Raw genomic sequence first — 15906 nt, 5'->3', positions numbered from 1 at the left:
TGATGCAACATCAAATGACTGTCACTGAAGCATTAAATGTAAAAGTGTAACTTTTAATTCAAATGAAGTAAACAATTTTGAAACTTTTAGCAACTACAAGGGAGACAAGTTATGAAGAACAGCTAATGTGTTCTCTAAAACCCAAAGTATTGCATAGTAATAACATAAGAACCAATTAATTATTACAACCTGGAATAAGGAGAAAATTCTTATGATTTTTTAAAGGCAATAGGGTAACCACACTTAAGCACTTTTAAGGAAATTACAAGAAACCCTCTGACACCATAGTTCCTGTCACATAGATACTTTTGAATTTCATTAATGGCTCAGGAGATAGCACACATTCACAAGGCTTTATGAATTCTGGATTATCTGAAATGTTAAAGAGATTAACAAGCAAAAGTATGGCAGATGCAGAGGAAAGATAGATCATAATCATAATCCACTTCTGTCGAAAGATATTGGCTGCAAATTTTATGCTTACATACCTGTATGGGTTCGAATGTGAGCTAGGAAGGCCATGGAATTGCTACTTCTGCACATCTTGCCACAATACTTGCACACATTGCCTTGATTTTCCTCTCTTTCTCGGTTGATTTGCTCAGTGTCTTCCACAATGTACTTATTCACCTCCCGCAGTAGTTCTTCATGTTGTTCTTTAATATGAAGAAATAAATTCTGTTCAGAATCAAAGGGCTCAGTGCACTTAACACATTTAAAGGTGGCGCCTCCTTCCGGTAGCTCTTCCACACTTGCCTGTTCATTTCTCATATGACCAGCACTAGCCAAGTGCTGGTGAAGGTTGCTTTCTGTGTAAAATGATTTTCCACAGAGTAAACAATGAAAATGTTTCTCTTTTGAAGGATGCTTCATGGCTATGTGAACATTTAGTCCACTTAAACCATCTGCTAAAAAGCCACAGTCATCACAACGAATACGTGTCGATTCCCCAAGGGGATTTCCTTCAGATTTCTTCTTTTTCCCTCCACTTTGCGAGCTATCTATTTTTACAGTTACCTCACTAACTTTCATTCCACCTGACATCTGTCCTTCATCGGAGTGGTCAGTGGACTCTCCATCTTGATGGCTTTTTAATCTTACTATAGAAGAATCAAACTGGCCAAAATTTTGCATTGCCTTTCCTTTATCATCAGTACTGATAACAGTTCCCAAAGCCTCATTACTAGTTTCTTGCATGCCTTCAGCTGTTGAGCCATCTGCTTCCCAAATGCTGTTGTTTATAGTTACTTCTGCTTCATGTTTTGCGTCCGTAAGGGCTTCTTCCTCCTCTACAGTAGGATCCTTTCGGAAGCTTCTGTCACCCTCTAAGCTATGTACATTTTGAACAGTATTTCTAATGTTTTCATCAAGATTTGACTGCTCTGCTACATTACATGTTTCTGAAAGTGCTGGCACATGTGGGGTTCTTTCTGTTAGTAATTCTTCCTCAAGAACTTCCGTATGTTTATACTCGTTTTCAAGGTTTTCTCCATTTTCTTCTAAAGTTTTCCCACTTTTTTTGGAATCCAAGTTTGGGGCATTCATGTCATTTGAAACATTTTGATTTTCTACACTGCAATGGAAATTTGAATTGATTGGATCTTGCCCATTTTTCTGCAAATCACAAATGACTACTTCTTTAAGAGGTATTATCTCACTAAGTTTAACTGCATCTTTTTGAGATGTTTGTTGGAAGACTTCATAAAGGGGATTTTCTCCTTCATTAGATTCCTCCTCATTTTCAACTCCTACTGCATTGTGGGCACCATCTTGTTTAGAAATTTCTGAAGATGTATTTCCATCTAAGACAGTACAGTCAGCTAAGCTTTTCAGAGTTTGATCATCCTGTGCTTTAGCACTGTTGACATATTTTGTTTCATCTGAAACTGTCTGAAATTCTTCTGTATTTTGTTGATGATCCTTTGGAGACATAACAGAGGTTTCTTTGGCAATACCTGTTGTATCTGCTTTCTCTCCAGGGGAAGAACAAACATAAGATTGTCTTTTAATTTTATGCTTCTCTGTTGCTGCGTGCCTAGTCATCTCTCGACGAGTAACTGCATAGTAATCACAAGCCATGCAGTAGTATTCAAATTCTTTAGTATGCTTCCGTTTTACATGCAGCTCTAGAGAAGAAGACGAATGAGCAACAAACTCACAGTGTACACATTTATTGTCATTTGCACCTGTAACTCTTCTCTGAAAACATGGGTCACCATCTTGAGCAACATTACTTGGCTCCATAAGTATATGCTGTTTTATATTTATAGGGTTCTTCATATACTGCAGATCTGGGAGTTGAGATACATTGTCAACTTCTACCTCAATGGAATTTCCCTGGTCTTCTTCCTGATTTTCTAAGACTGAAGTATCCAAATCCGATGACTGGCTATCATCCTCAACGTGTTCATTCAAAATATCCATTGAGCTGTTGATCTTCTTGCTAATGGATTCAAGATTACCTCCTTCTGAGCAAACAACTACCTCTGTGTTTTGTTTTCCATTAGCTTCCATTTCTACACGACCTTTATGTTTCTTGGTGGCACAATGACGTTCCATGTCACCTTTGGTTACAGTATAATAATTGCAAAGTTTACACAAATAGCTGTACTGGTGACTGTGCTTTCGTCTAATATGTACAGTCAAGTTGGTAACACTGGAGGCCAAAAGACCGCAATGGGTGCATGTCCTAGAAATGGTGCCTTTGGGTCTCCCTCTCTTTGGTGCATTGGCCAAAACTAACTCACTGTCTTTGGTAATTTCACCTGATGGAATCAGTTCTTTATTTGTGGATGTGTTATCCACAGTAGAGGAAGGTGCCTGTATACTTTCTTTATCTAATTCAGTCTTTACATTGCCAGAAGTGGAAGGCTCTATTACTTTTTTAACATCACTTGCATCTACACATACCCTTTCAATACATTCCTCAAAACGTAAACCAATATTGTTCTTCCTGGCATTTTCAAGGTGCTTGCTTCTTTTAATATGCTTTTCCATTCCTTCTTTGCTCAGTGAATAAAGGTTACATGCTTTGCAAAGAAAATGATATTCCTGTGCATGTCGAAGTTTTATATGTCTTGTAAGAACTGTGGAGGATCTTGTTTTATAAAAACACTTTTTACATTGAAATTGGGTTTTATTGAGAACAGAATGCTTTAATTCATTTCCATGATTTACCATGCAGGGCTTTGGAGGCTCATCCTCCATGGTCACTTCTATTTCATCTACAATTTTTTGGAGATTATTATTTGATTCCAGTGTAGTATAAGCTGCAGTTTGCAGAGACAAATCAGTGCTAATTGATTGAGAAGTATTTTGTTGGGCCAATAAACTAATATGCTTCTCAGTTGTTTTATGATCTATCAGTTCTTCCTCAGTTAGAAAATACAGATTGCAAATAATACAATTATGGAGCATACTATGCTCTTCACTCATGTGAGTTCCAAGGCTTGTATCATTCAAGCAAATAAATGAACAAAGGTGACAATTAAAGCTGCAACCCCCCATTTGATGTTTATTACTTTGACAGTGTTGTTCAAAGTCCCCCCTGATTGCACAAGAATAGTTACATGTTTGACAATGAAACTGCATTCCTTTTGTATGATGTCTTATAACATGAATTTCCAAACCATTTCTGTTCTGAAAAACAATACCACAGTAAATGCAAGTATGTAGAACTTTGTTGTCAGCAACAGGTTTAATCTGAGAATCCTCAGTTTTGGTAGTGCTAGGAGAACTGGTATTTGTCCTATCTTGACTCAGAGCCTGTATTTCTGAGGTAGCCTTACACTGACTGTTAATGTCATCATCATCATCCATTTCTAACTCTCTAGGCGATTTGGGCATTAAACTACTTGGTTTAAGCTGGGTCCTGAAGTTGTGTTTCACCTGCATTTGGTGAGATTTGGGTTTGCCTCTTTTATTAACACCCAACAAACTATATCTTCCTTTAATTTGCTTTTTTAATTTAAAAGAGCCACTTCGTCTGAAAGAAGTTATTAGTGATAAAATATTTCTCTTATGTCCCAACCTATCAGATCTCCTTGTTGTATTTAAACTGCCAGTTATCTTTTGGGTACTTCTAGTGGGCTCTTGTTTGTTCAAATTTTCTTCTGAGGACCCTGATATTTCTAGCTTTTCAGTCTGGAGTTCATGAGTTCCTTCTACACTGACGGAAAACTCTTTTTCCTCTGTAACAGTCTCTGATTTTTCAGTGGAAATATTTTTAGATGTTATCATTTCGACAAGAAGTTCACTGCCATCACTTTGTTTAGAAAAGCTTACTTTTGAATCCTTCAGATTATTACTAGCATTTAATTCTTTTGAATCAGCAGTTCTTGTCTTTGATTTATAGGGCCCAGATTTTGCTCTCACTTTCTTCTTGTTGACTGCTATATACTGCTTTTTATGAAAAGATCTTTTTGTCAATATCTGTACAAATCCTCCTCGTGCAGCAAGGTGTTGACGGCGAAGGTGTGTCTTGCCAAGGAAATGAGAATGTAGGAGATTCTCCTCACCACACTGAAAACCACAGAGATCACAGCAAAATATTATTGATTGTCCGTGAGCCTGCTTGATATGTGTTTGTAAAGCTAAACTGTATTCTGCTTTATAACTACACTGGGGACACACATGCTCTTTGGGTTGCTTTGAGTGGCTTTCTTGGATATGTTTTTCCAAATCAGGGTAAGAAGAAAAAAACTGATCACAAGTTTTGCATTTAAGAACTTTATCTATATTGCCAACTGTACAGCAAACACTAATTTCTTCCACTTGAAAAGTACTTTCAGGAACAGCAGATGGAACTTCTTGTGAATCTTTACTTTCCAAATGAATTTTCAGTGGAGTAGTATCGGCAGCTTTGAAATCACACTGCGGACACAAGGAATTTGAAAGAAGTGTGTCACCACTGACACAGTCACTCACTGCTACCTTTTTTATGGCTCCATCTATTACATTATCTGTTTCTGCAATTGACTCTTGCCTAACTGTGAGTTTGAGTGATTTGCCTTCACTGCCTTTAGTATGTTTTGAAAAATCCAGCTTTATTCTTTTTGAGATAGGTTCATTTTCAAGTTGGTCCCCTTCAGTAACGTCTAGGCTAGTTGATTCTAATAATGCCCTTTTGTTTTTGCCATTCTCTTCTCCTTTCTTCTCAAGGCTCCTGTGAACTCCATCTGATAAGGACCTTGTTTCCTGGTTAGATAAGGAACCACATTCAGCATTTTCTACTGAAACATTTCTCATTGAATCTTCTGTCAGATCAGTTTGTAAACTCCCATCAACTTCATCACTCTTGTGTTTTTCCTCTGCATCCATTTTTCATGAAGGCAGCACAGAGCACAGTTCTACTATGAGGGGTAGCTCATTTGGCTGTATTAGTACCTATAAAATAAAAAATAGTTTTGTTATTAGTCTTTTGTACATATAAGACAAACATAATTTGCTAATACCCCAGGTATAGGATAACAACAACAATCTGATCTAAAGTCTCGTGGGGTCAGCCATAATTAAAGGTATTGGCCAACATTTTCAAACGGGCTGCCTAAAACTAGAGACAAGGTAGGAGAGGTAATATCTTTTACTGGACCACTTTCGTTTGGTGAGAGAGACACAATCCTAAAGTTATGGCACTTAAATCAAATGGCCATGCTTTAAAGCCAGACTGCGGAGCCATTACTCATTCTGGTGAGCACTTATGTGAGTAAAATCACTGGCTTCAATAGGACTATTTGTGTGAGCAAGTGCTCAAACATGTGAGAAAGGGTTACACAATTTAAGTGGTATTGTGCAGAATACACATAAGTTGTATTGTGCAACGAGCGCTGCAGGTGCTTAGCACCCCTGAAAATTAGACTACTTTTACTTAGGTGTCTAAATAAAGATTTAGTTGTCCATACTTGGGCACTCAAGTTTGAAATCTGACCTTTGTTTCTGGCAGCCTTGACATAGCACTCTAAGTTACTATGGCCTTCAGCAAAGAGGACAACAGATAATCCACCTTTTCCAGAACTAGAGATTTCAGAATAAAAAAGCTGACTAACCCCAAATTAAAAAGCTCTAAAGATAGAACTGACCGTGATGAAGACCTGTTGGATAAACTGAAGAATCAAGAAGGATTTGACTAAATATCTTTTAAGCTTTACCAGTGTAAGACCCTCCTTCCTTCCTCTGCCCACATCCCATGCCACAGGATGAGATGAAGAGAATGTGACCACTACTGATGGAGTAAATAAAGCCATATGATTGCCAAAAGGCTACCACTAAAACCTCCTGTCATTTCCAAGGAGAAAAGTTAACAATAGGACACACTTTCAGTGGAAGAAAGACAAGTAACAGAAGTGCCAGAGGGGAGGGAAAGAAAAAAACATGTGCTTTCTCTTCTCACAGTTGCCAAAAAAACCCAAGCCCCTCCACCACTACAGAAGCCAAAACCTCCAGTCCAACAGCCAAAAACCTCCTTTCCACTAACAACTGTCGATACAACTCTTCCCCAGCAGTCCAGTGTGATCCTCCTCTCCATGTCAAAACAAGGCAGATCCATTCCAGATACAAAATCTTCCAACTGCCCCTGAACAAATTCTGTGGAAATCTGTCGTGTGTGTGTGTGTGTGTGTGTGTGTGTAATAAAAAGAAAAAACATTCCAAACCTGAAGTATATATTAAAATAAAAATTAAAGTAATAAAGTTAATATGACTTGATTGAAAACTCCGCTTTAAATATATAATTCAATAAAAATCTATGTTTTTCTATTTACCAATGCTACCATAGAAACATCAATTTGCCACTGAACCCAGTGTTAGTGAGCTGCCAAATTTTGGTTCCGTTTCCACTGAATGCATGAGCCCCTGACCATAACAGTATGTGCATTCTGATAACAATAAATAATTCCAAAACTGATCCAGACAATAGTGTACAGTAAGCTATCCAAAAGTGTAAATAGCAAATAAGAATTATCCTTATTTCCAAGGAATACTTCCAACAGGATATAGAACTCAAGACTTTGTACCTAAAACAGCTGGGCTACACATGAAGCTAGAGAATCTGCTTGTTCTATTAATATGTAAGCAGTGTAGCTGTAGCTGTGTCGATCCCACGGTATTTGAGACACAAAGTGGGTGAGGTAATATCTTTTATTGGACCAACTTCTGTTGGTCAGAGAGACAAGCTTTTGAACCACACAGAGCTGAAGAAGAAGAGAAGAGCTCTGTGTGGTTCAAAAGCTTGTCTCTCTCACCAACAGAAGTTGGTCCAATAAAAGATATTACCTCACCCACCTTGTTTTTCTATTAATAATCATTTATGTGAGACCTAAAAGCAACTGCATGCACAGAAGTTACATGTATTCTACAGACTCATTTTTTACTTGCAAGTCTCTCATTAAGCTCAACTATTGACCAGGCCCTGCCTAGCTTCTAAAACAAGCTATTAAATACTTCCAGAACAGTACAGCTGTTTCATGTTTCCAGATACTGCCTCTTTAATTGTGCTTTCCTGATTCCCATGATTTATAAATTTTCTTTCCTAATTCAACCAGTAGGTTTAACATTTTGGAAACCACTGCATGGGTCAGAAGTTGAAAAGTCATGGCCAGATCATCAGCTGGTGTAAATCAGTATTGTCAAGGTTCCTCCCCCACTCTGAACTCTAGGGTACAGATGTGGGGACCTGCATGAAAAACCTCCTAAGCTTATCTTTACCAGCTTAGGTCAAAACTTCCCCAAGGTACAAAATATTCCCCGCCGTTGTCCTTGGACTGGCCGCTACCACCACCAAACTAATACTGGTTACTGGGGAAGAGCTGTTTGGACGCGTCTTTCCCCCCAAAATACTTCCCAAAACCCTGCACCCCACTTCCTGGACAAGGTTTGGTAAAAAGCCTCACCAATTTGCCTAGGTGACTACAGACCCAGACCCTTGGATCTTAAGAACAATGAACAATCCTCCCAACACTTGCACCCCCCCTTTCCTGGGAAATGTTGGATAAAAAGCCTCACCAATTTGCACAGGTGACCACAGACCCAAACCCTTGGATCTGAGAACAATGAAAAAGCTTTCAGTTTTTTACAAGAAGACTTTTAATAAAAAATAGAAGTAAATAGAAATAAAGAAATCCCCCCTGTAAAATCAGGATGGTAGATATCTTACAGGGTAATTAGATTCAAAAACATAGAGAACCCCTCTAGGCAAAACCTTAAGTTACAAAAAAGATACACAGACAGAAATAGTTATTCTATTCAGCACAATTCTTTTCTCAGCCATTTAAAGAAATCATAATCTAACACATACCTAGCTAGATTACTTACTAAAAGTTCTAAGACTCCATTCCTGGTCTATCCCCGGCCAAGACCCAGCATACAGACAGACACAGACCCTTTGTTTCTCTCCCTCCTCCCAGCTTTTGAAAGTATCTTGTCTCCTCATTGGTCATTTTGGTCAGGTGCCAGCGAGGTTACCTTTAGCTTCTTAACCCTTTACAGGTGAGAGGAGCTTTCCCCTGGCCAGGAGGGATTTCAAAGGGGTTTACCCTTCCCTTTATATTTATGACAAGTATACCTCCAGTATCTTCAAAAAGAGCTGCATCAATTTTTACCAGCTGAGGATTGAGCCCTTAAAAATAGGTTAACTCTGAAAAGTCACCAGTGAAAATTCAACCTAAGATTTGAAAGGCAAGCTGCACCCTCTCTGGCTCGTGCTCATTATCAGTAGCAAAGATTCTGGAACTTGATTAACCAAACTGATTAATCAAAGCATGTGCGTAACTTAACAAGTAGTTCTGTTGAGGTCAATGAGACTTAAACACATACTTAAAATTAAGATATATTGAAGAGTTTGGGCTGAATCAGGGCCTTAAAACATTTTTAATGTTCACTGTCCTATAGCAGCATTGGCTCTGTAACACTGACAAAAATAAACTTATTTTTATCAATAAAAGTTAGCAAGCAATACTTGGAATACATGCAGGGTGCATATCTGCAGAATAACAAGGTCCCATTTTTAAATAGCCATTTTTCTGACCATTTTCACATTGTAAGAAGGATCATTCTTATAGATAGAGGTCATTGAGCAATATCATCAAAGTTCCAAGTTCTTCAGAATGTACAGAAACTAACTGTATAATTCAGAGACCTGTAGATCTAAAGGATGCCCAGTTCAAGCTTCTGTGCTTCTCATCCCACTCTCTTCACCTTAGTCTAAAGTCCTCTGGAATCACTTGAAGTTCTGAGAACAAATATCTAAAGTGCAACATTACGGAAGACCTTAATTTGGTGTTAATTTAGCAAAAAAACTATCCTATTCTGTTAGTATGTATACAGATCCTAATACTCCACCACTGTCATCAATGAAAGCTTTGCCATGGTTAAGCACATACTCAATACACAATTGTCAAACTTTCAAACCAAATTCTATCAAACAGCAACTCCTCATGTCATGTTTGATGTTCAAAATGAAGCTGTTCTAATCAAGAAAAGTTATTTAAAAAAAAAAAATACAACTTTTTAATGCTCATATAACTCAAGAATGTTTGATTAGATTCTTAAGGATATGGCCAAGAAATTAATCTACCACATTAACTTCAGATTAACAAATTATTTTGTTTGGGAATTTTCTTTGATTAATTAAAAAGGCATTTTAAAGTTACTTGGGACACTTTGTTATCAATTATGGGATTCTAAAAGGAGTATGTACTGTTCTGAACATTGGTGCAGGGAATCAGTAAGCTCAGTAACTCTGGCGGTAATAATAATCTAGCTTTTACATAATGATTTCATCCATAGATCTCAACATACTTTACAAAGGAGGCAAAGTGCTTTTCTTGTATCTGCAAAAGGCACACCTGCATGTATCACATCATTACTGCACAGACACATACAACACACAAAAACCCAGGAAATATAGATAGATAATTTACGCTACACTATATATATAATTTTCCAATTGTATATTACATATTTGCAATTTAATAAATTTGACTAGTATACAATGGTGAATAACACTAGTCTTTCATCCGATGAAGTGAGCTGTAGCTCACGAAAGCTTATGCTCAAATAAATTGGTTAGTCTCTAAGGTGCCACAAGTACTCCTTTTCTTTTTGCGAATACAGACCAACATGGCTGCTACTCTGAAACTAGTCTTTCAGAAGTTCTGTAGGATCTTTAACAACAAATGCTCATGATCTCAGTTTGTAAGTCGCATTTGAAAAAGCACATCCAGCAGCCATACTTAAGTACATACTCAGCAGAAAAAGAGCCACTTACTGAATCTCCATCACCACTTCCTACAGGCTAATCACACAAATTCTTGCGCTCTTTCTGCAATATTTTTCATATATCTATTGGTATGGATGTTGTGTCTGCGGAAGTTCAGTAAGCAGTCAGTTATTTGGGGTTAGGAAGTCTTCCCCTGATGAAAAAAGGGGAAATATTTCACCTCATAGTTCTCTTTTTTCAAATGTTTCTATGTCCGTCCAAATAGTGAGATATAGTTGATCTCTGCCAGTAGATGGAGACAGTACAGCTGAGATTTCCAATAGTGTAATTAAACAAGACATGCCATTTCCCAATCCTCAGATGAAATTTAGAAAGCAGTAATTTTAAGTTAAGATCATAGGGACAAGCAATTAACTTAATAATTAACCTTAAATCTGTAATGAACGACAAAGTTCCTTAACTCAATGCTCAGTACGTTTTTATTTACTTTTCGGGGAGGCATATGCCAACTTTTTAAGGGAAGGAATCTGGACTTATACAGAAGAACCTGAAGAAAGTATAGTTACGGGTCTTAAATTTCTCCTTTCCTTTTCATTTTTCTGTACTAAATCCCAATCTCAGGTCTTTCAAAAACAGTACCCAAGGAGCAAATTAGCATCTCACAGTACCAGATGAGGCCTGAATGTTCAATGTATAGTATGTGGCAAAGGTGTGTACTGACATCCAGCGAGCTGCTTTGCATATTTCCAGTAAAAATACCTCAGTGCTTTCAAACCAATCATTCCTTTCAATGGAATCATGGATCCAACAGAATGGGATTCAAACGAATCTGGAACCTCTTTGCCTCTGAAATAAGATTCTCTTAACTAGCGCCTTACTTAACTTGGATGAAGTTGATCTGGATGACCCTTGTCTCAGCATGAAACCATCATGCCAAATGAGCATCCTCTAAACTCCTGAGGTACATTATCCTATGGAAATTTAGAGGTCTCTTCTGATGTTCCTACTGTAACATGGCTTCCTTACTATTCTTTACACTGATGAATAACGAAGACAACGTGATTTCTTGGTTCAAATGGAATGAAGACAGGCATTGTTCTCAGCACATCTTGTATTATCTGACACACATATACATCTTTATTTGCAACACATCAACCCTTAAAAATGGAGCCTGTATTAGAAGAACCACATAAGGATCAGTCTCACCACTCATCTTTGGCAATATTTGGACAATTTTGTTTATGCCAGTGACCTTTGTCACTGGGGAACTGCCTCTCCAAGTAAACCACAGTCCTAGCATTAGCTGTCAGACCCTACCATTCCGATGCCTCAAAGGTGCACTCTTTTGTAGAGTTTTTGTTTTTTTAACACTAATAATCATCATTTGAGTCACACTGACAACTTTAGCAGTCTCTGTTTACCAATTCTACTTTCCAGTAGGTAGCAGAAACAGCTATAGTGGCCTCATATGGAGTGCACTGAAGAGACCACTTATTTGCTCAATGCCTTTAATCCCACCACGTGAAGGTACCTTCAATAACAGCTGAGATGGGGTTCCAGAAGTATTCTTTTTATCCATAAACAAAAATACTCTCCCTTAATATGAGATGAAGTGGGCCCCTGAGGAAACTAAACACTACGTGGGGTGGAGGAAAGTCTTCGCCCTGTTCATAATCCATCCATTATATTAGACCGATTCAAATGCTGATAAATGTAGTACTAGCTACTGACTGAATTGACTCTGAAAAGACAGTCTTTGAAGTACGGATGAACATATAGTCCCGACTCCTCCAAGTGCTGCTCTGAGGATTATCGTTATGTTGGTAAAAAGGCATCAGGGCCCTATCTAAACTTACAAAAGACTTTAGTATTGGAAGTGATGCTCCAAAATGGAGAATTGGAGAATACAGAGCTGGTCCCCACCCCAAAAGAGGAAAAGAATTGTTGAAAACATTTTACTCCAATCATTATTTGGAAGTTTTCACTGGCTCAATGCTGCTTGAAAAAGAGCTAAAACATTTTAAGATTATGAAATTTTAAAGAATTCTGACCAGCTCTATGATATATTGATGAGATGGAAATGGAAATGGGAGTGTGCAACTGTGCTGTTGCAAATTCAAGAAACATAGTCTTACCTCCTTTCTAAAATATCTTGAGATCTATGGATGAAAAGCACTATCTAAGAGCTAAGTATTATTACCACCTACGCTCAGTGGACTTACTGATTCCGTGCAGAAGATTTTAACACCTCAGGGAAGACGTTTACACTTTTCAATTCTAGTAGTAAGCAAAGAGACCTGTTCTTTTGTGAACTCTCAGAATACCATGCCTTCTTTGTTCTTGTGGCACTGCTCTAAAAATCTTGATTCATTCAATGGTCCAAAATTGTTCAAGACTCTGACCATTTTGGGCTGATTAACAAAGGAGGAACAAAACTGTTGATTAAAGCCTCCTGGATAAGTCTGAATATCCCTTCTGCTATAGTTTTTAGAACCCATTCATCTGTATTGGTATTGGACCATGCACACTACAAAGTTCTCTCTTCATCCTATGCTTGTGATCTGAGCATGAGCGTGCCATATATCAGGCAGACTGCTTGAAAAATATAGTGTGGCTCTAGACTGTGTCCTGTTTTTTGGCAGTGAAAAGTAAAAATTATGTTAAAATTGCTGTTCCTGGCAAACTAGCACTTAGATATTTTTTTCTAGATGATCTGTCCTTAAGTTCCCAACTCTGTTCCTCTTTAATTGAGAGGAATATAACTTTCCTAGAATACTGTCCTGAAGTTGTCATTCTTGCCAAGGATTCCTGGATTTTTTTTCACTTTTTCCCCAAAATGAAGCCTGAAAGGTAGAGTGAACAATCTTGTATTGACTTGGTCTGCAAACAGTTGGTTTAAAGTACCAGCAGCTCTTTGATGATACAGAAGTCATCGGGGAACAAGAAGTCTCCTTGATGCTGTCCTAGGTTGCACATACCCATTAACACTTCTTAAACAGATGTAGAAAGCTAACACCTCCAGCAGAGGGGGAAGGGCTAGAACATGGCTTCTCTGAGCTTAGTGCCCAGCTCCATCTTTGAGGTACACAACTATGCACTTACCTTCTGGATGAGACAATCAAAGGTATAGCAGGGGAGCAGCAGTTGGAACCACATAAATTGCAAAGGAAAAAAAGGAAAAAAATTTTTTGCTTCTTTATAAAGTATAAAGATTTTCTTTAAGAATTTTTTCTGCTTGTCACATTAGAAATATCAGGCTTTGTCTAGCCGCTCACTGCTCAGTGAATATTGTAAAGAAAGCTACATATGTACCTAGACAAGTTCCAAGCCAAAATTACACTAGGATGGAGTGAAGGTTGAGAGTACATTATAGCAATTTAGGGTAAAATTCATTACAGAAATGTTATAATTATCCCAAATTATCCCAGGAAATTCAGAGTTAAGGTTAAACTTGAAAAGAATTCAAGCTCATAAAAGTTTGGATATGTACAGTTAGGATACCCAAATAATCTTAACTCTGCCCTGTAAGGATGTCATAAAGGGACAAAAATAAAATATCTCAAGTCTTTAAAAATCAGTTTTATCTAGTCTGGGAATACAAACACCAAAAGTGCCATGATGACAATCGTATGTTTGTTATATGGGGTTACTACAGAGCAGCTTGTCTAATGTATACGAGGCCTATATCACTTACCTCCCTATTTCCATCTTTTAAATGGCCATTTGAGGAAAACAATAACATTTAACATATGTATGAGTATACACAGACACACAGTTTTATTATGTTTCCTGTATTTCTTTTGCCACTAACCTATTCAAATATCTCAGTTGAAAGAGAGCTGTATGAGATTTTCACTGAAGCAGATAACACATTCCATTTAGAATACTTGTGCGGTAGCTTGAAAAAGTTTCCCAGTAAAAAACCAAAATGTTCAAACACATTTAAAGAGCAATGGCAAATTAATAAAAATAAAAGCATTCTGATGACACCTGGTGGCCATTTTCACAGGAAGCCTAATACTCCATTGCACTTCATCTGTAAAAGAGCAGTTCAAACAGTAATATGCTGCAATTTTACATATTTCTCGAGTAAATACTTTCACTAAAATATTCTAGATGGTCAAAATATTTTCAACAACGAATCCACTTGTATTATATTGTTCTTTAATGTATTTTAATTCAGCTCTATAAGTTATCTGAACCACAAAATTTGCTTTCAGTCTTGATTTCTCAGCCCAACTCGAAAAATGGGAGGAACATGCTTGGAGGAAATGTCCACCTTACTTTTTAATTTACTAGAAAAATTTTAAATATGTGTTGCATCCTCTTTTCTCCAATAGAAGAGATGCTGTTTCAAATCCTTGTACAAAGAACACACATTAGTTCCTTAAAAGACTTCAGTAAAACAGAAGCAGCAGCCTTCAGTTCTCTGTAATCCTTATACTTCTTTCCAAACAGGTCCTGCTTTAACAAACAAAATTAGTACTAGTCACTAGGATCCAGTAAAAAGAACAAGGATACACATTTGGGATACACATTTGATAGATCATTGGCATGTAGTGCAAGAGACACACACCAAGCCACAACATTTCTCATTGATGATTTCTCACAGTAGATGCAAGAAATCACTTTAATCCTCTCATCTCCCTTGAGCAGAGAATTTCTTCCTTGTAATCTCAGACGATTGTGACCAAGATTTAAACTACTGATGGCTGTGTGCAAAGCTTGACTTCCTCCATAATGACTTGCTTACTTTCAAAGTTCCAGTGAACAAACCTTTGTTTCATTCCAAGTCACCAAACATCTGGTAAAGTTATCTGGTTTTATACTGTAAAAAGTTCAAAATTTTACAACTGAAATCTAGTATGATCTTCACCAGGTTCTATGCTGACAGGCAGGAAACAGTAACAGCCTTTCTTTCCCATGCAAAATTGTTTTAATGTGCCAATATTTGTGTCTCAGTCAGTCACTAAAACTTAGGAATTTTCCTTTTTAGGAAAGTATTTAAGCATGTGCCTAATTTCAAAAGAGATTACTCATATGCCTAAAATTAAGCATGCTTGACTGTTTTGCTGAATCAAGGACTCAATCAGCAATTAAAACTCTCATTACCCCGGCGGGAAATATGCATGCAGTACAGTTACAGGACCAGGTGTGTTGAGAACAAACACCATTCTTTACTAGCCAAAAAAAAAAATAAAATAAAATAAAAATTAAATGATGCAGCTTCATTTTGTTATCCAAAACAATCATCTCCTTTCTTACCACCTTTCTGTAAATAATTGGGAATTCAGTACTAAATTTTCTCATTATTTTTCAAGAGCACGACGCAACAGCTATATAATAGTATAGTATTTATACACCTTAGCTAATAGCTTATCACCAAATTATCTCCCCAGTACATAAATTAAGAACCAAGCAAAGATCAAGGCAAAAAGAATCCTCTGTCCCAAATCACAGAGTGGCTACTTCAGCATAAGGCTGGAGCGTCCACCACACAGGGAGAAAGAGCTGTTGGATCCATGTATCTGTGAATCCACCAGCCTTGCCCCTGCCTCTCCCCGGGTCTGTCCCTCACCCCAAATCCCCACTATACAACAGTATGTAGGGAGTCCAGTGAACTGGGCACCCTGGAATATGAGAAATGCCCCCAGGAGTCATATACTAGTTTTTCTGTGTACAGAATCCCCTCC

The 15906-nt window shown here is 37.6% G+C and overlaps 1 protein-coding gene across 6 annotated transcripts in view; it reads right to left on the bottom strand.

The window, feature by feature from the left end:
* The window catches only part of ZNF407 (zinc finger protein 407), a 462207-nt gene that overhangs the window by 423347 nt on the left and 22954 nt on the right, over nucleotides 1-15906 (bottom strand). For all 6 annotated transcript variants that reach the window (XR_013345174.1, XM_077810508.1, XM_077810512.1 and 3 more), the window contains exon 2: nucleotides 489-5385. Coding sequence is in view for 5 of the 6 variants with exons in the window: in XM_077810508.1 (XP_077666634.1) it covers nucleotides 489-5319 (4831 nt within the window). In the remaining variant the exon portion in view is untranslated. The remainder of the gene's footprint in view (nucleotides 1-488; nucleotides 5386-15906) is intronic.

This window comes from Eretmochelys imbricata, chromosome 2 (assembly GCF_965152235.1).
Source record: "Eretmochelys imbricata isolate rEreImb1 chromosome 2, rEreImb1.hap1, whole genome shotgun sequence".
NCBI classification, from domain to species: Eukaryota; Metazoa; Chordata; order Testudines; family Cheloniidae; genus Eretmochelys; species Eretmochelys imbricata.
The sequence above is the reverse complement of the archived record's forward strand: the minus strand, read 5'-3'. Positions and strand labels throughout refer to the sequence as shown.